General features: G+C 46.5%; 1 protein-coding gene and 1 pseudogene across 1 annotated transcript; one reads left to right on the top strand and one right to left on the bottom strand.

The window, feature by feature from the left end:
- Window positions 1-19,773, top strand: part of LOC147118468 (uncharacterized) — a 234,801-nt pseudogene extending 215,028 nt beyond the window's left edge.
- Window positions 8,693-9,609, bottom strand: LOC147118469 (uncharacterized; the record flags this gene model as incomplete). The annotated part of the gene is made up of 1 exon (XM_085987017.1): window positions 8,693-9,609. A coding segment is annotated over one exon (681 nt), but the record flags the coding sequence as incomplete, so codon positions are not given.
- Window positions 19,774-20,709: the final 936 nt, after the last annotated feature.

Here is a 20,709-nt window from a genome sequence, read left to right as displayed (position 1 = left end):
GTTAACTGCTGGTACAATTATACAACAGACATTTGATCTCCAGATAAAGAAGGACCTGCAGCGTGTTTCCAGGAATTCCCTGTTTTATTGATGTGTGTGTCAGACACCAGGATAACTAAAAATACACGACCCGGAACATCCATGGGAGTGCGATCCCGACAGTTACTCTGGGATCACTCCCGCTGTGGAACTCCACCACTGACCCTGCTGAAGGTTGTAGGCTCAGGGAGTGGGGCCTCCAGGAGTGGACGGTAAGAAAGCTGGGCTTCAGTATCCTGACAAATATATGGTGAGGAACCAGAGGAATCCTTATTAAGGAACTGTGTGGGGTTTTACCGGCCAGCGTAGGTCTTGGGGTGAATGATGCCTGACTCCCCGAACTGTCTTACATTGAACCCAGTTCAGATCAAGGTGAGTTCAGTTTACAGGAAAATAGGGACAAATATCACCCACAATTGAGGGAGTCAAAAGCAGCCATTAGAGAAGCTCAGAGATCTTTTGGAAGATGATGCACAATTGTGGAAATAATAGTAAAAGCTTTTCCAGCTATGTCAGGAGTCAGAAGACATAGTTACACAGAGTTACATAGAATTACAGAGTCTACAGCACAGGAACAGGCCATTCGGCCCAACTGGTCAATGCCGGTGTTTCTGCTCCACACGAGTCTCCTCCCACCACTCTTCATCTAACCCTATTAGCATATCCTTCTATTCCTTTCTCCCTCATGGGCTTATCTACCTTCCCCATGAATGTATCTGTGTTATTCGCCTCAACTACTCCTTGTGGTAGCACGTTCCACATTCTGACCTCTCTTTGGGTAAAGAAGTTTCTCCTGAATTCCCCATTGGATTTATTAGAGACGGTGTTATATTTATGACCTGTAGTTTTGGACTCCCCCACGAGTGGAAACATTTTCTCCAGGTCCACCCGATATAACCTTTTCATCATCTTAAAGACCTCGATCAGGTCACCCATCGGCCTTCTCTTTATTCTAGAGAAAAGAGCCCCAGCCTGTTCAGCCTTTCCTGATAAGTATATCCTCTCAGTTCTAGGATCATCCTTGCAAAGCCTTTTTCCACCTTCTCCAGTGTCTCTATATCCTTTTTATAATATGGAGACCAGAACTGTGCACTACTCCAAGTGTGGTCTAACCAATGTCCTATACAAGTTTAACATCACTTTGCTGCTTTTTAATTCTATCCCTCTAGAAATGATCCCCAGTCCATTGTTGGCTCCTGTTATGGCCTCATTAACCTGCGTCGCTACCTTTAGTGATTTGTGTATCTGGACCCCGAGATCCCTTTGCTCCTCTACCCCATTTAGACTCTTATTTTCCAAGTAGTTTGTGGCCTTCCTATTATTCCTACCAAAATGCACCACCTATCTTAAAATTCATTTGCTAATTACCCTTCCATTCTGCAAGCTTGATAATGTCCTCTTGTATTTTGTAACAGTCTTCCTCAGTATTAATGATGAGCAAGGTCAGAGAATGCAGTCAGGGGACATATAGCAGAATGGATTGCTGGCTGGCTTCAGGACAGAAAGCAGAGAGTAGGAGTAAAGGGTAGCTATTCACAGTGGCAGAAGGTGGGTGGTGGTGTTCCACAAGGATCAGTGCTGGGACCACTGTTGGTCACAATTTATATTAACGATTCAGACTTTGGAATCAAAAACACAATTTCTAAATTTGCAGATGACACCAAATTGGGGGGTTAGTCAATACTGAGGAGGACTGCAACAAATGACAGGAGGACATTAATAAACTTGCAGAATGGGTAGATAATTGACAAATTAAGTTCAACACAGATAAATGTGAGGTAATACATTTTGGTCGGAAGAATAGGGAGGTCACTTATCACTTGGAGGGTGCGAGTCTAGGTGGGGTAGAGGAACAAAGGGATCTCGAATTCTCAAAAGGGAGTACAAATTCACAAATCACTAAAAGTTGCGACACAGGTTAGCAAGGCCATAAAAAAAGCAAACCAAGCACTAGGGTTTATTTCTAGAGGGATAGAATTGAAAAGTAGGGAAGTTATGCTAAATCTGTATCGAACTATATTGGACTGGGTACTGTGCAATGAGAAGGGACTAATCAGTAATCTTGTTGTACGGGGACCCTTGGGTCAGAGCGATCATAACATGATCGATTTCTCACTCGAAATGGAGAGCGAAGAAATTGACTCAGAGACTAAGGTCCTGAATTTAAACAAGGGGAATTATGATGCCATGAGACGGGAACTGAGTAGGTCTGATTGGACAACGTTCCTGGGAGGACTGGAGGTAGATAAACAATGGCAAACATTTAAAGATAGAATGACAAAATTGCAAAAATTGTTTATACCAATCTGGCATAAAAGGAAATCTAAAAAGGTGACTCAACCGTGGATAACAGGGGAAATTAGAGACAGCATAAAATCCAAAGATAGGGCGTATAAAATAGCCAAAAAAAGCGCCAGAGCGGAAGATTGGGAACAGTTTAAGATAGAGCAAAGGAGGGCAAAGAGCATGATCAAGAGGGGCAAAATAGCTTACGAAAACAAGCTGGCGGAAAATATAAAAACTAACTCCAAAAGCTTTTATAAATATATCAAAAGGAAAAGACTGGTGAAAACCAAAGTTGGTCCATTGCAGTCAGATACGGGGGAATATATAATGGGAAATAAGGAAATGGCAGATCAACTAAATGCATACTTTGGGTCAGTCTTTACGAAGGAAGACACAAAAAACCTCCCTGGGATATCGGGAAAAATAGGGACATTGGCAAAGGAGGAACTGACGCAAATCAATATCTCTAAGGATATGGTGTTAAGGAAGCTAAAGGGATTGAAGGTGGACAAATCCCCAGGGCCTGATAACATGCATCCTAGGGTACTGAAGGAGGTGGCCCTAGAGATAGCGGATGCACTAAGGATGATTTTTCAGAATTCATTAGACTCGGGAACAGTGCCGATGGATTGGAGGGTAGCTAACGTTACCCCACTATTCAAAAAGGGGGGTAGGGAAAAAGCAGGTAATTACAGACCTGTAAGCCTTACATCAGTTGTGGGCAAAATGCTGGAGTCCATCATTAAGGATGAAATAGCGGAGCACTTAGCAAATGGGGACAGGATAGGACAGAGTCAACATGGATTTACAAAGGGTAAATCGTGCTTGACTAATCTATTGGAATTTTTTGAGGGAGTAACTGGTAGAATAGATGGGGGAGAGCCAGTAGATGTGGTGTACCTGGACTTCCAAAAGGCCTTCGATAAGGTCCCACATAAAAGATTAGCATGGAAAATTGAGGCTCATGGGATAAAGGGGAAAGTTTTGGCGTGGATAGGGAACTGGCTGTCAGATAGAAAACAGAGAGTTGGAATAAACGGCTCATTTTCTGAATGGCAGGCAGTAACAAGTGGGGTACCACAGGGATCTGTCCTGGGCCCCCAGCTGTTCACAATTTACATTAATGACCTGGATCAGGGAGTCGGATGCAGCATTTCCAAATTTGCAGACGACACTAAACTAGGAGGGGGGGTGGGCTCAGAGGAAGAGACCAGGAAGCTCCAGAGCGATTTGGACAGACTGGGCGATTGGGCGGATAAATGACAGATGCACTATAATGTGGACAAGTGCGAAGTTATCCACCTTGGGTGCAGGAACGGGAGGGCAAATTATTATTTAAATGGCAATAGATTGGGAGAGGGGGAAGTACAGAGAGACCTGGGTGTTCTTGTACACCAGTCACTGAAGGCGAGCATGCAGGTGCAACAGGCGGTCAAGAAGGCAAACGGTATGCTGGCCTTCATAGCAAAAGGGTTAGAATACAGGAACAGGGATACCTTGCTGCAGCTGTACAGGGCACTGGTGAGACCACACCTCGAGTACTGTGTACAGTTTTGGTCGCCTCATCTGAGGAAGGATGTTCTTGCCATGGAGGGGGTGCAGCGGCGATTCACCAGGCTGATACCAGGAATGGCGGGAATGACCTATGAGGAGAGACTATGTAGTTTAGGGATGTACACACTGGAGTTTAGAAGATTGAGAGGGGACCTCATAGAAGTGTATAAAATTCTGACAGGTCTAGACAGACTGGATGCAGAAGGAATGTTTCCCTTGGCGGGTGAGAACAGAACTAGAGGACATAATTTAAGGATAAGGGCTAAACCATTTAGGACAGAGATGAGGGGGAATTTCTTCACTCAGAGAGTGGTGAACCTGTGGAACTCATTGCCACAGAGGGCAGTGTACGCCAGCTCATTAAATATATTTAAGAGGGAATTAGATATATTTCTACGGGCAAAAGGGGTTAAGGGTTACGGAGAGAAGGCGGGGACGGGATACTGAATTAAAGGATCAGCCATGATCTCATCGAATGGCGGAGCAGGCACGAAGGGCCGAATGGCCTACTCCTGCTCCTATCTTCTATGTATCTATGAACCTTGGCTAGGCCACACTTGGAGAACTGCGTACAGTTCTGGTCGTCATATTATAAAAAGGATATAGAGGCACTGGAGAGGGTGCAGGGAAGATTTACAAGGATGATACCAGAAATGCGAGGGTATACATATCAGGAAAGGATGAACAGGCTGGGTCTCTTTTCTCTTGAAAAAAGGCTGAGGGGTGACCAAATAGAGGTCTTTAAAATTATGAAAGGTTTTCATAGAGTGGATACAGAGAGAATGTTTCCACTTGTGGGGAAGAGCATAACTAGAGGCCATCAATATAAGATAGTCACCAAGAAATCCAATAGGGAATTCAGAAGAAACTTCTTTACCCAGAGAGTGGTGGGAATGTGGAACTCGCTACCACAGGGAGTGGTTGAAGCGAATAGTTTCGATGCATTTAAGGGGAGGCTGGACAAGCATATGAGGGAGAAGGGAATAGTGGGTTATGGTGATAGATTTAGATGAGGAAAGACAGGAGGAGGCTCGAGTGGAGCATAAACGCCGGCATGGACTGGTTGGGCCGAATGGCCTTTTTCTGTGCCGTATATCCTGTGTAATCCTATTAATTAACTCTACCACCCAATTTGGTGTCGACAAATTTTTAAATTTGATTCCCAAGTCCAAATCGTTTATGTAAATAGTGAACAATGATCCCAGCATCGATCCCTGTGGAACACCACTTCCCACCTTTTGCCAGTCTGAGTAGCTACTCCCAACCCCTACTCTCTGTTTCCTGTTTTGTAACCAGCTTGCGATCCATAAACAGTTTGTAAGATTGACAAGATGACCCAGATCAGGCCGTGTGGAGTGAAGGGCCAGGCAGCAGAATGGATGGAAAGATGACTACAAAACAGAAATCAGAGGGTTGGAGTTAAGGGAAGTTTGTTGCGATCCTTCCATCCATTCTGCTGCCTGACCCTTGACTCCACACAGCCTGACCGTGGTCATCTTGTAGACCATACATACTGCAGACACAGTGCACCAGTGGTGGAGGGGGTGGATATTGAGTCCTGTGGCAGGGGCGCTGATGAAGTGGATTTCTCTGTCCGTGAGTTTTGAGGCATCGCTAATGGCGTTTTTCACCACTTTCCACCTTTAAAACAACCTTGCTGCCAGTTTATTAAAGCCATCAACAGCCGCTCGGGTGGGACACACCAATAACTGAGGCCCTGTTTCCCTCATAATGACAGGCCTGAACCCGAGTTAGAAAACATTTAGTAATTAAACCAGACTGGGCGGGGCCTGAGGTGCGAGTCAGTAACGGAAAATTGGTGGCCAGCGTACTTCACACCAGGGCTGAGGACCCGGGGACTCGGGTTTCTGTATCATTTATTAATTTAGTTTATTGCCCAATCTCAATCAGACTGGTGGGTCATCTTGCTGTCTGGCAGAGGCGAGGTTCCCCAGTGGAGGGCTCTCTACATGGGGGTCCTTCCCCGCACCATTGGGGATCTGGGGTGGCGACTGTTGCAGGGAGCTGTCGTGTGCAACAGTTTTTAAACTCCTTTCCGGACTCCAAGGCCAGATGTGGTTTCTGTGGTCTTTTTAAACTCCATGGGCCGTGTATATATTCAGTGTGAGAGGTTGCAGCCCCTGTGTAGTTACCTGAAGGGGCTGCTCCTCAACTCTTGGTTACACTTTAGCCCCACGCTCCTAATCTTTGCCCGCCCGGTACGGAGGTGGGTGGGTAAGTCGGAGGGTCTTCTCCTGGACCTGCTCTTGGGCCTGGCAAAAACAGCAATTTGTGGGCCCAGGATGGGCGGGGCTCATGGGGAGGTCACTCTGGCTGCCTGCCTCTCTCCCGTGGTCTTGTCCCTGCCCAGGTGGCCCTGGAGAGGGAGCAGGCGGTGTCCACCGGTTCACTTGATACCTTCCTCGACCGGTGGGCACGGAAGGTATCAAGAGGTGATAGTCGATCCTCACGATCACATTGTGATTTAATTATTAATTGTATGTGTGTCACAAATACATTTCTTCTATTCTGATACAAAAGTTCTACTAGACATGTTAAACTACTAGTTATTTAATCAGGGCTGCAGCTGCTGAGACTGTACTGAGGTTTGTGGCCAGAGCTGGCAGACGTGTTGTTCTGAAGTCTGATGTCTCACACCTGAAGAGTCTGTTTATGTCGTGTTGTAATGACCTTTTTCTGTTGCTTGGTGTCAGAAATAGAAATCAAAGGGAGATGATGCCCCACTCTGTTAATCAACTCTTTGACACATTTCCATGCATTTCCTTTCTTAATTTACAAAGATCACAACTCCATTAGTGAACAATGGATTGCCAGTCTGCCACTTTTTAGTGAGGCGTGAAAGGATTCGCTGTGAAGCTACACCTGGCCATCTGTCTGTGTGTCACTGTGTTTGGATTGTGTTAGACAACAGTCCTAATATCTCACCTACATCCATTACAATTTTTGAAATGTTAGATTGTACTTGGAAGAAGTTTTTTTTATTCATTGATGGGATGTGGGCGTCGCTGGCTAGGCTTGCATTTAGTGCTCATCCCTAATTGCCCTTGAGAAGATGGTGGTGAGCCGCCTTCTTGAACCGCTGCAGTCCATATGGTGTAGGTACACCCACAATGCTGTTAGGGAGGGAGTTCCAGGATTTTGGCCCAGCAACAGTGAAGGAACGGCGATACAGGTCCAAGTCAGGATAGTGTGTGGCTTGGAGGGGAACTTGTAGGTGGTGATGTTCCCATGCGTCTGCTGCCCTTGTCCTTCTAAGTGGTAGAGGTCGCGGGTTTGGAAGGTGCTGTTGAAGGAGCTTTGGCGAGTTGCTGCAGTGCATCTTGTAGATGGTACACACTGCATCCACAGTGTGCTGGTGGTGGAGGGAGTGAATGTTGAAGCTGGTGGATGGAGTGCCAATCAAGCGGGCTGTTTTATCCTGAATGGTGTCGAGCTTCTTGAGTGTTGCTGGAGCTGCACTCATCCAGGCAAGTGGAGAGTATTCCATCACACTCCTGACTTGTGCCTTGTAGATGGTGGAAAGGCGGTGAGACACTTGCCGCAGAATTCCCAGCCTCTGGCCTGCTCTTGTAGCCACAGTATTTATATGGCTGGTCCAGTTCAGTTTCTGATCAATGGTAACCCCCAGGATGTTGATAGTGGGGGATTCAGTGATGGTAATGCCATTGAATGTCAAGGGGAGATGGTTAGAGTCTCGCTTGTTGGAGATGGTCATAGCCTGGCACTTGTGTGGTGCGAATGTTACTTGCCACTTGTCAGCCCAAGTCTGAATGTTGTCCAGGTCTTGCTGCATATGGACACGGACTGCGTCAGTATCTGACGAGTCTCGAATGGTGCTGAACAGTGTGCAATCATCAGCGAACATCCGCACTTCTGACCTTATGATGGAGGGAAGGTCATTGATGAAACAGCTGAAGATGGTTGGGCCTAGGAAACTGCCCTGAGGAACTCCTGCAGTGATGTCATGTGATTGAGATGAATGCCCTCCAACAACCACAGCCAACTTCCTTTGTGCTAGGTATGATTCCAACCAATGGAGAGTTTTCCCCTTGACTTCAGTTTTGCTAGGGCTCCTTGATGCCACACTTGATCAAATGCTGCCTTGATGTCAAGGGCAGTCACTCTCACCTCACCTCTTGAGTTCAGCTCTTTTGTCCATGTTTGGACCAAGGCTGTAATAGTTGAGTTTGAATCTGACAATTCTGAAATTGGGAGCTGTTAATGATTTCTGTTTTTCACGTAACTATATAGTGATATGATCAGTCAAAGCAAATTCAAAGATGCTGCTATTTACTGAACACAACTGAATAATTCTACAAGGATGTTATCGCAGTCTTCCTCAGTATTAACTACACCCCCCAATTTAGTGTCATCAGCAAATTTTGAAATTGTACCTCTGATTCCCAAGTCGAAATCATTCATGTAAATGGTGAACAACAGTGGTCCCAGCACCGATCCCCGTGGAACACCACTTCCCACCTTCTGCCCGTCTGAGTAAATACCTTTAACTCACCCTGTCACTATAACTGGACTTGTCTCTATTCCGTGCCGAGGGGATTGCTGTACCAGACGGGAGGGGAAACATTTGGGGACTCTCGATTCTCCACCAATTCCCATTCCCCTTCTTTCTGGTGGATAATGGAGGTACCACTGTGTGTAATGTGCAAGTCAGTAAGAATTGTCCGTGAGGATTAATCAGCACTTTCTAATTGGAGATGTTAATCAGCGGAACCTTTCAGACACTGAATTGTAGATTTTGTACCAAAGATCAATTTAGGATTGAAGTAAAAGTTCATAATTTTACTGTAAAATAATTCAGCGACTCTCATCAGAAATTAAGGAGAAAGATGAGACAGCGGTTCTTAAACGGACACTGCAGCCCCGACAAGTCAATCAGCTATATATCCAGAATATTAAACTCCAGCCCAGTTATAGGGGTTATTAATATCAGCAGAAACAAACCCCAACTGTCAGAATGAACATGGTTCAGTCCTGGATGTGATTAAGAGCAGAATCCAACCCGTGCAGTCACATGTGAACTCGCTGGTGTGTCAGCAAGTTGGATGAACGATTAAATGCCTTCTCACACACAGAGCAGGTGAACGGCCTCTCCCCAGTGTGAATTCGTTGGTGTGTCAGCAGGATGGATGATTGATTAAATCCCTTCCCACACATGGAGCAGGTGAACGGCCTCTCCCCAGTGTGAACTCGCTGGTGTGTCAGCAGGATGGATGATTGATTAAATCCCTTCCCACACATGGAGCAGGTGAACGGCCTCTCCCCAGTGTGAACTCGCTGGTGTGTCAGCAGTTTGGATGACTGATTAAATCCCTTCCCACACACGGAGCAGGTGAACGGCCTCTCCTCAGTGTGAACTCGCTGGTGCAGAATGAGGTTGGATGACTGCTTGAACCTCTTCCCACAGTGAGTGCAGCTGAATGGTCTCTCGTCAGTGTGAACTCGCTGATGTGTCTGCAGAATGCACAAGCGAGTGAATCCCTTCCCACACACGGAGCAAGTGAACGGTCTCTCCCCAGTGTGACTGCGTTGATGAGTTTCCAGCTGGGACGGGTAATGGAATCCCTTCCCACAGTTTCTCCATGGTGCGGGTGTCCTTGTGTCTGTCCAGGTTGGATGATCAGTTGAAGCCTCGTCCACACACAGAACACGTGTACAGTTTCTCCCCGCTGTGAACGGTGTGATGTTTTTTCAGGCTGTGTAACTGGTTAAGGCTCTTTCCACAGTCAGTGCACTGGAACACTCTCACTCGGGTGTGTGTGTCTCGGTGCTTTTCCAGTCACACTGATGTTTGAAATCTTTTCCCACAGACAGAACAGACAAACATTTCTCCTTCCACATTCAAAGGCCGATGATATTCAGGTCCTGATGAATGGAGTGACTCTGTCAGATCTCGATGTGATGTTTGGTCTGAGTTTGCGGTGTGTAAATGCTGCCCTTCTCACAGCCTGTAAAAGGAGTTTACAAAAGCCATCACTGTGAGTCCAGGATAGAAATTGACAAGATTCTCTCCTCCTGGTTCCTGGCCAAGGGGGCCGCGCATGCGACCTGCTGCCCCTGAGCCTCTCAAGATGGCGGGCGTTAACCCGGGCCTGTCACCAGGAGAAAGTCCCGCAGCTGCCGCCCTGCTCGGAGCAAACGCCCAGCCCAGAGGCTCTTGTTCGGGGCCTGAGGCCCACCCCGGGTGTGTGTGAAGCGGATAATGTTGAGTGTTTTAATAATGGGGCCTGGGGCCGCACTCGGGGTGTGAGCAGCCCGCGTCCCCCCCAGGGTTTATTTTTTTAATGTACAACAAGCTTTATTTACAGCCAAGTTAAAACATACTGAACTTTTAATCATTTTTCCTTTCTGTAATACAGTACATCTAAAGCAACATGAATCCAACAATCAGCCAAGAAGCTTCTTGGGCTGAAATATAAATTATTCAAAAGCCCAGAAAGAGTCCAAAAGAACACAAAACATAAGCATTCTATTTTTGTAAAAGTATCAATACTTTGTAGTACAGCACTTTCAAAAAGACTGACATGTCAGAGTAACATAGAAACATAGAAGATAGGAGCAGGAGTAGACCATTCGGCCCCTCGAGTCTGCTCCGCCATTCAATGAGATCATGGCTGATTATCCAAATTCAGTACCCTGTCCCTGCCTTCTTCCCATCCCCTTGATCCCTTTAGCCTTAAGAAATATATCTAACTCCTTCTTGAATATATTTAATGAATTGGCCTCCACTGCCTTCTGTGGTAGAGAATTCCACAGGTTCACCGCTCTCTGGGTGAAGAAATTCCTACTCATCTCTGTCCTAAATGGCTTGCCCCTTATCCTTAGACTGTGACCCCTGGTTCTGGACCCCCCGGCCATCGGGAACATCCTTCCTGCATCTAGTCTGTCTAGTCCTGTTAGAATTTTATAGGTTTCGATGAGATCCCCTCTCATTCTTCTAAACTCCAGCGAGTATAAGCCAATCGACCCAATCTCTCCTCATACGTCATTCCTGCCATCCCAGGTATCAGCCTGGTGAACCTTCGCTGCACTCCCTCCATGGCAAGAACATCTTTCCTCAGATAAGGCAAACAAAACTGCACACAATACTCAAGATGTGGTCTCACCAAGGCCCTGTACTCGAACCCTCTCGCTACGAAGGCCAACATACCATTTGCCTTCTTAACCACCTGCATGCTTACCTTCAGCGACTGGTGCACAAGGACACCCAGGTCTCGTTGCACTTCCCCTTCTCCCAATCTATTGCCATTCAGATAATAATCTGCCTTCCTGTTTTTGACACCAAAGTGGATAACCTCACATTTATCCACATTATACTGCATCTGCCATATATCTGCCCAATCACCCAACCTGTCCAAATCATACTGCAGTTTCTCGGCATCCTCCTCACAGCACACACGCCCACCCAGCTTTGTGTCGTCTGCAAATTTGGAGATATTACATCTAGTTCCCTTGTCTAGATCATTAATATATATTGTGAATAGCTGGGGTCGAAGGACCGATCCCTGCGGTACCCCACTAGTCACTGCTGGCCACTCAGAAAAAGACCCGTTTATTCTGGGCCTGATAATCTACATCCTAGGGTACTTAAGGAAGTGGCCCTAGAAATAGTTGATGCTTTGCTGATCATCTTTCAGCATTCGATAGACTCTGGAACAGTTCCCATGGATTGGAGGGTAGCTAATGTTACCCCACTATTCAATAAAGGTGGTAGAGAGAAAACGGGGAATTATAGACCGGTAAGCCTGTCATCGGCAGTGGGGAAAATGCTAGAGTCCATTATAAAAGACGTAATAGCAGAGCACTTGGAAAACAGTGACAGGATCGGACAAAGTCAACATGGATTTACAAAAGTTAAATCGTGCTTGACTAATCTACTGGAAATTTTTGAGGATGTAACTGGTAAAATAGATAAGGGAGAACCAGTGGATGTGGTGTATTTGGACTTTCAGAAGGCTTTCAATAAGGTCCCGCATAAGAGATTAGCATGTAAAGTTAAGGCACATGGGATTGGGGGCAAGGTATTGACTTGGATAGAGAACTGGTTGGCAGATAGAAAGCAAAGAGTTGGAATAAACGGGTCTTTTTCCGAGTGGCAGGCAGTGACTAGTGGGGTACCGCAGCGATCGGTCCTTGGGCCCCAGCTATTCACAATATATATTAATGATCTAGACGAGGGAACTAGATGTAATATCTCCAAATTTGCAGACGACACAAAGCTGGGTGGGCGTGTGTGCTGTGAGGAGGATGACGAGAAACTCCAGGATGATTTGGACAGGTTGGGTGATTGGGCAAAAGCATGGCAGATGCAATATAACGTGGATAAATGCGAGGTTATCCACTTTGGTGGCAAAAACGGGAAGGCAGATTATTATCTGAATGGCAATAGATTGGGAGAAGGGGAAGTGCAACGAGACCTGGGTGTCCTTGCGCACCAGTCGCTGAAGGTAAGCATGCAGGTGCAGCAGGCGGTTAAGAAGGCAAATGGCATGTTGGCCTTCGTAGCGAGAGGGTTCGAGTACAGGAACAAGGATGCCTTGCTGCAGTTATACAGGGCCTTGGTGAGACCACATCTTGAGTATTGTGTGCAGTTTTGGTCGTCTTATCTGAGGAAGGATGTTCTTGCCATGGAAGGAATTCAGCGAAGATTCACCAGGCTAATACCTGGGATGGCAAGAATTACGTATGAGGAGAGATTGGGTCGATTGGGCTTGTACTCGCTGGAGTTTAGAAGAATGAGAGGGGATCTCATTCAAACTTATAAAATTTTGACAGGACTGGACAGACCAGATGCTGGAAGGATGTTCCTGATGGTCGGGGAGTCCAGAACCAGGGGTCCCAGTCTAAGGATAAAGGGTAGGCCATTTAGGACAGAAATGAGGAGGAATTTCTTCACCCAGAGAGTGGTGAACCTTTGGAATTCTCTACCACAGAAGGCAGTAGAGGCCATTACATTAAATAAATTCAAGAAGAAATTGGATATATTTCTTAAGGCTAAGGGGATCAAGGGGTATGGGGAGAAAGCGGGGACCGGGTACTGAATTTGGATGATCAGCCATGTTCGCATTGGATGGCGGAGCAGGCTCGAGGGGCCGAATGGCCTACTCCTGCTCCTATCTTCTATGCTTCTCCAACTCTTTGCTTTCTGTCTGCCAACCAGTTCTCTATCCAAGTCAATACCTTGCTCCCAATCCCATGTGCCTTAACTTTACACGCTAATCTCTTATGCGGGACCTTATCGAAAACCTTTTGAAAGTCCAAATACACCACATCCACTGGTTCTCCCTTATCTACTTTACCAGTTACATCCTCAAAAAATTCCAGTAGATTAGTCAAGCACGATTAACCTTTTGTTAATCCATGTTGGCTTTGTCCAAGCCTGTCACTGTTTTCCAAGTGCTCTGCTATTACATCTTTTATAATGGACTCTAGCATTTTCCCCACTACTGATGTCAGGCTTCCCCGTCTGTAATTCTCCGTTGTCTCTCTACCACCTTTTTTGAATAGTGGGTTAACATTAGCTACCCTCCAATCCATGGGTACTGTTCCAGATTCCATTGAATGTTGGAAGATGATCAGCAATGCATCTGCTATTTCCAGGGCCACTTCCTTAAGTACCCTAGGATGTAGATTATCAGGCCCTGGGGATTTATCGGCCTTCAATCCCGTCAATTTCCCTAACACCATTTCCCTACAAATACTGATTTCTTTCAGTTCCTCCCTTTCAGCAGACCCTATGTTCCCTGACATCTCTGGGAGGTTATTTGTGTCCTCCTTTGTGAAGACAGAACCAAAGTATGTATTTAATTGGTCTGCCATTTCTTTGTTCCTCATTATAAATCCCCCTCATTCTGACTGCAAGAGACCCAAGTTTGGCTTTACCAATCTTTTTCTCTTCACATATCTATAAAAGCTTTTACAGTCAGTTTTTATGTTCCCTGCAAGCTTACTCTCATACTCTATTTCCCCCCTCTTAATTAATCCGTTTGTCCTCCTTTGCTGAACCCTAAACTGCTCCCAATCCTCAGGTTTACTGCTTTTTCTGGCCAAATTATATGTCTTCCCCTTGGATCTTATGCTATCCCTAATTTCCCTTGTTAGCCACGGTTGAGTCACCTTTTTAATTTTTATGCCAAACAGGGATGAACAAATTCTGTAGTTCATCCATGCGATCTTTCAATGTTTGCCATTGCCTGTCTACTGTTAACCCTTTTTGTGACATTCCCCAATCAGCGCCTCAGAGCATCGTAGTTTCCTTTATTTAAATTCAGGACCCTAGTCTCTGAGTCAACTACTTCACTCTCCATCTTAATGAAGAATTCGATCATATTATGATCGCTCTGACCCAAGGGGCCTCGCACAACAAGATTGCTAATTAATCTTTTCTCATTACATAATACCCAGTCTAAGATGGCCTGATCTCTAGTTGGTTCCTCGACATATTGGTCCAGGAAACCATCCTGTATACACTCCAGGAATTCCTCCTCAACAGTATTGTTACTAATTTGGTTATATTTGTCTCTTCAAAGAAACAACTCAACTGATTTCCCTTTCCTTGATTACATGGAACTCAGTATTTCAGTTAGCAATGGTTTATCAAATACAGAAAATAAAATGTTGATAATATAACCCGCTCCCTGAGCTCGGGGTGTGAGCGGCCCGCGTCCCCCCGGGGTTCATGAACCCGCTCCCTGAGCTCGGGGTGTCCGCGGCCCGCGTCCCCCCGGGGTTCACGAACCCACTCCCTGAGCTCTCTCACCTGATGTGTGAGCGGCTGCGGCCAAGATCCGCGCATGCTCAGCTCACACTGCCCGAGTGATTGACGGAAGCTCCGGACCAATAGGAAGAGGGGGCGGGACTGGAGGACCGAGCGGGCGGCGGATCCTCCAACCAATCGGAGTGTGTAGGAACAACCAAAATTGAACAAACCACTAACTACACATACTTGGGCTTAAAAATCAGTTCTACGGGAAACTTCAAACTGGCTGTGAATGAACTGAAAGAGAAAGCAAGAAGGGCTTTCTATGCCATCAAAAAATCAATCCAAATAGAAATCCCAATTAGCATTTGGCTCAAAATTTTCAAATCAGTAATTGAACCAATTGCACTCTATGGCAGTGAGGTATGGGGACCGCTAACTCAACAAGAATTTGCAAAATGGGACAAACACCCAATTGAGATCCTACATGCAGAATTCTGTAAAAGTATCCTCCGGACTCAAAGGAAAACAGTAAACAATGCATGCAGGGCGGAACTAGGCCAATATCCATTAATAATCACTATCCAAAAAAGAGCCACCAAATTTTGGAATCACCTACAAATGAGCAATCCCCAATGCTATCACTACGACGCCCTGAAATGCCAAGAGCTGACCATAAAGAAGAATACCCTCAGTCAACTAGTCCTGGGACTCAGTGAAGTAACTACTAACAATACTAACAATAACCAGCCCCAGGACAGTGACAGGGTAACACAAAGAATTCGACCCAACACAATCGTCGCTAAGCAAAAGGAAAAATATCTGACATATTGGGCAGAAACAACAAAAACCCAAAGCAAACTCAATTGCTACTTGGCCCTAAACAGACAATACAACATAGCTGATTACCTGACCATGGTAAAGGATAACAAACTGAGAAGAACCTTGACAAGGTACAGACTTAGCGAACATAGCCTAGCGATCGAAAAAGGCAGACACAGGCAGACCAGGCTGCCAAGAGAGGACAGGATATGCTCTCACTGCAGTCAGGGAGTGGTGGAGACAGAGATGCACTTCCTCACAGCTTGTGGAAAATATCAGGGCATCAGGGAGAATTTCTACCAAAAATTCTCACAAATATGCCCTGATTTCAGAAATCTGAATGACAACCAAAAACTCCCATTCCTACTGGGAGAGGAGAGAAGCTGTATAACACTGGCGGCGCACTATGTTACAGCTTGCCATGAACAGAGGGACAACCAGTAAACTAAGAAAAAAATATATATAAACAATGCGAATGTATATTTATACACTCAGGGATATACCTGTTTATACACTGTATGAATAGAACTGCGTTTATGTGCTAAACCATAAATGTATTTTGATGCTTTGGCAACATAAGATGTAACTTATCATGCCAATAAAGCGATTTAAATTGTAAAATTGAAATTGTGTGAGGGGCGGGGTTTCACCTTTAACCCTGAACAGCAGGAGGTGAGCTGAGCATGCGCGGGAGAGGCTGATTGTTGGGCAGTGTGAGTTGAGCACGCGCGGGAGAGGCTGATTGTTGGGCAATGTGAGTTGAGCATGCGCGGGAGAGGCTGATTGTTCGGCAATGTGAGCTGAGCATGCGCGGGAGAGGCTGATTGTTGGGCAGGGTGAGCTGAGCATGCGCGGTTGGCGAAGCTGCAGCAGGTCAGAGGGAGGCGGGTTAATGAACCCCGGGGGGACGCGGGCTTCACACACCCCGAGTGCGACCCCAGGTCCGATTATAAGAGCAGTGAACATTATCCGCCCCCACCCGCCGGATCCCGTTCCAGTCCGGCCCGAATCTCAACAAAGCGCCAAACTCCGGGACAGACAGGAGACAGGAAGTGAGTCAGGGAGCGTCTGGAAATAGAGGAGAAATGGTGACTGGTCAGGGAGCGTCTGTAAATGGAGGAGAAATGGTGACTGGTCAGGGAATGTCTGTAAATGGAGGAGAAATGGTGACTGGTCAGGGAGCGTCTGTAAATGGAGGAGAAATGGTGACTGGTCAGGGAGCGTCTGTAAATGGAGGAGAAATGGAGACTGGTCAGGGAGCGTCTGTAAATGGAGGAGAAATGGTGACTGGTCAGGGAGCGTCTATAAATGGAGGAGAAATGGTGACTGGTCAGGGAGTGTCTGTAAATGAAGGTGAAATAGTGACTGATCAGGGAGCGTCTGTAAATGGAGCAGAAATAGAGACTGGTCAAGGGAGCGTCTGTAAATGGAGGAGAAATGGAGACTGGTCAGGGAGCATCTGTAAATGCAGGAGAAATGGTGACTGGTCAGGGAGCGTCTGTAAATGGAGGAGAAATGGAGGCGGGTAAGGGAGCGTCTAAATGGAGGAGAAATGGAGACTGGTCAGGGAGCATCTGTAAATGGAGACTGGTCAGGGAGTGTCCGTAAATGGAGGAGAAATGGAGACTGGTCAGGGAGCGTCTGTAAATGGAGGACAAATGGAGACTGGTCAGGGAGTGTTTGTAAATGGAGGAGAAATGGTGACTGGTCAGGGAGCATCTGTAAATGGAGGAGAAATTGTGACTGGTCAGGGAGCGTCTGTAAATGGAGGAGAAATGGAGCGTCTGGGAAAAATCATTCAGCATTTTTTGGGGGTTGATTTGTGTGAACAAATATAACAGTGATTTTAATGAGACTCTTTCTGTGTCCCAGCTCCTGTAAATACTGGCTGTAAAGAGACCAGACTCTCAGGAGGCTCCACACCGCTGGCTGCTCGTGTGTCAGTGATCTCCCATTCGATTAATGTGCTTCTGCTGTGGGTGTGTTTAATAAAGTGCCCGAAGCCCTCACTGTAAAACTCTCACATATCCCACCTGCAAATGTCCGTGCTGTGTGCTTCCTGTCCAATATCCCCCTGATCCCTGGCTCTCCTGTTGCACCAACTCGGTATAATGGGACAAGAAGTGCCAGCTCAAGAGATGCCCAAATCAGGGACTGAATGAAAGGTTCAGACATGTGGAATGTTAATCTTACACAATGTGTGAGATGCTGAGCACCCGCCCAACATTTCACCACCACACCTTCTTTCAAATAGTTTCTTCAATTTCCCTTCTGAAGCCATTATTTTATGACAGAGTCCGGGCCCCACAGGGTGCTGGCTTCCAGTTCCTCATGAGTTTAGAACTGAACCCATCAGAGTCAACACCTTCATGGGGAGGAAGAAAAGTCGATTGAAAGGAAAAATGTTGGAGATCAAAGACCCTACCCACCCCAGCCACAGTCTGTTCGCCCCCCTGCCATCTGGGAGACGCTACAGATGCATTCGCACCTGAACGACCAGATTTAGGAACAGCTTCTTTCCCAGGGCTGTCATCCAACTGAACTCCACAAATAAACTCTAAAGCATCTGCCAATGCACTTTATTATGTTTATGTTTGTGTATTACAAGCCAAATGACTGTTGAATGTTAAATGTCTTAATCTAAATGTACACTCTCGGGAGCCGCAAGCCTACATTTCGTTGTACTGCACTTGTGCACTAACAATGACAATAAAGTTGATTATGATTATGATGGATTTGGATTTCAGCACAGGGAGGAGGGAGAGTGTGTGGGACGGGGATTTACAGCTTTGGGGAAAAAGAGGAAAGAATGTTCCATAGAAACTAGAATTGTCTGTTCTGAATTTCTATCCTCTACTGAGTGATGTCTTTTGTAAACTCCTTTTACAGGGTATTAGAAGGGGTGGGTTTACAGACAGGAAACTCAAACCAAACATCACCTCAACATCAGTGTGACTGGAAAAGCACCGAGCTCCACACACCCGAGTGAGAGTGTTCCCGTGCACTAACTGTGGAAAGAGCTTTAACCAGTTACACAGCCTGAAAAAACATCGCACTGTTCACAGCAAGGAGAAACCGTACACGTGTTCTCTGTGGATGAGGCTTCAACCGATCGTCCAACCTGGAGAGACACAAGGACACCCGCAGCACGGAGAAACCGTGGAAATGTGGGGACTGTGGGAAGGGATTCAATTACCTGTTTGAGCTGGAAACTCATCAACGCAGTCACACCGGGGAAGAGGCCGTTTACCTGCTCCGTGTGGGAAGGGATTCATTTCCCCATCCCAGCTGGAAACTCATCGCTACAGTCACACTGGGGAGAGGCCATTCACCTGCTGCATGTGTGGGAAGGAATTCACCGGGTCATCCAACCTGCTGACTCACCAGCGAGTTCACACCGGGGAGAGACCATTCACCTGCTCTGTGTGTGGGAAGGGATTCACTAATTCAGCCCACCTTCTGAGACACCAGCGAGTTCACACTGACGAGAGACCTTTTAAATGTTCCGACTGTGTGAACTGCTTTACAAGGTCTGAGGAACTGATTCAACACCAGCGAGTTCACAGTTCACACTGACGATAAACCATTCAGTTGCTCTCACTGTGGGAAGAGGTTCAGGTATTCATCCAATCTCATTGTACACCAGCGTACTCACACTGGGGAGAGACCGTTCACCTGCTCCATGTGTGAAAAGGGATTCATTAAATCATCCAACCTGCTGACACACCAGCGACTTCACACTGGGGAGAGGCCGTTCACCTGCTCCGTGTGTGGAGAGGGATTCACTTGTTCATCCAGCCTGCTGAAACACCAACGAATTCACACTGGGGCGAGGCCGTTCACCTGCTCCGTGTGGGAAGGGATTCACTTGTTCATCCGGCCTTCGGACACACCAGCGAGTTCACACCGGGGAGAGTCCGTTCACCTGCTCTGTGTGTGGGAAGGGATTCACTCAGTCATCCGGCCTGCTGATTCACCAACGAGCTCACACTGGGGAGAGGCCGTTCACCTGCTCCGTGTGTGGGAAGGGATTCACTCAGTCATCCAACCTGCTGAGACACCAGCGAGTTCACAAGTAACTGCAGCCGTTAGATTCTGATGTTATTGCTGCTGTTAATTACAGCCAGGACTGAACCATGTTCATTCTGACAGTTGTAGTTTGTTTCTGCTGATGATAATAACCCTATTACTGGCTGGAGTTTAATATTCTGGATATATAGCTGATTGACTTGTTGGGGCTGCAGTGTCCCTTTAAGAATCATTGTGATCATTCCCCTTAATTCAGGACTTTCATAAGAAATTATTTGACAATAAAATTTTGAATTTTACTTCAACTTAAATTGATCTTTGGTATAAAATCTACAATTCAGTGTCTGATCAGTTCCGCTGATTAACATCTCCAGGTAGAAAGTGCTGATTAATCCTCACTAACGATTCCTACTGACTTGCACATTACACACAGTGGTACCTCCATTATCCAACAGAAAGAAGGGGAATGGAAATTGGTGGAGAATCGAGAGTCCCCAAGTGTTGCCCCTCCCATCTGGTACAGCAATCCCCTCGGCATGGGAATGGAGACAAGTCCAATCCAAGTAATGGGCTGAGTTTAATCATTCTGGGCCTGTGGAATTGGTATATATCAGACAGGAGGAGATTGGTGTCAGTGACTGTGGGGATGGTTTATATCAGACAGGAGGAGATTGGTGTCAGTGACTGTGGGGTTGGTTTATATCAGACAGGAAGAGATTGGTGTCTGTGACTGTGGGATTGGTTTATATCAGATAGGATAAACTAGTCAAAGTTGGAGAAGATACGGTATTCCTATATTTAACGACTGTAGTAGGAATTTTTTTAATGCATTCATAGGATGTGGGCGTCGCTGGCAAGCCCAGCATTTATTGTCCATCCCTAGTTGCCCTTGAGAAGGTGGTGGTGAGCCGCCTCCTTGAATCGCTGCAGTCCGTGTGGTGAAGGTGCTCCCACAGTGCTGTTAGGGAGGGAGTTCCAGGATTTTGACCCAGTGACGATGAAGGATCGGCGATATATTTCCATGTCGGGATGGTGTGTGATTTGGTGGGGAGCTTGGAGGTGGTGGTGTTCCCCTGCACCTGCTGCCCTCATCCCTCTAGGTGGTGGAGGTGGCGGGTTTGGAAGGTGCTGCCGAAGAAGCCTTGGCGAGTTGCTGCAGCGCCTCTTGTCGATCAGAGGTTCTCAACCGGGGTCCGTGAGAAGGTTTCAAGGGGTGGGCCCAGAACTCTCTCCCTCTTTCA

This window comes from Somniosus microcephalus, chromosome 4 (genome assembly GCF_052327205.1).
Source record: "Somniosus microcephalus isolate GS21.2 chromosome 4, FLI_Smic_1.0, whole genome shotgun sequence".
Lineage (NCBI taxonomy): Eukaryota > Metazoa > Chordata > Chondrichthyes > Squaliformes > Somniosidae > Somniosus > Somniosus microcephalus.
This window is presented reverse-complemented; position numbering and strand designations above follow the sequence as displayed.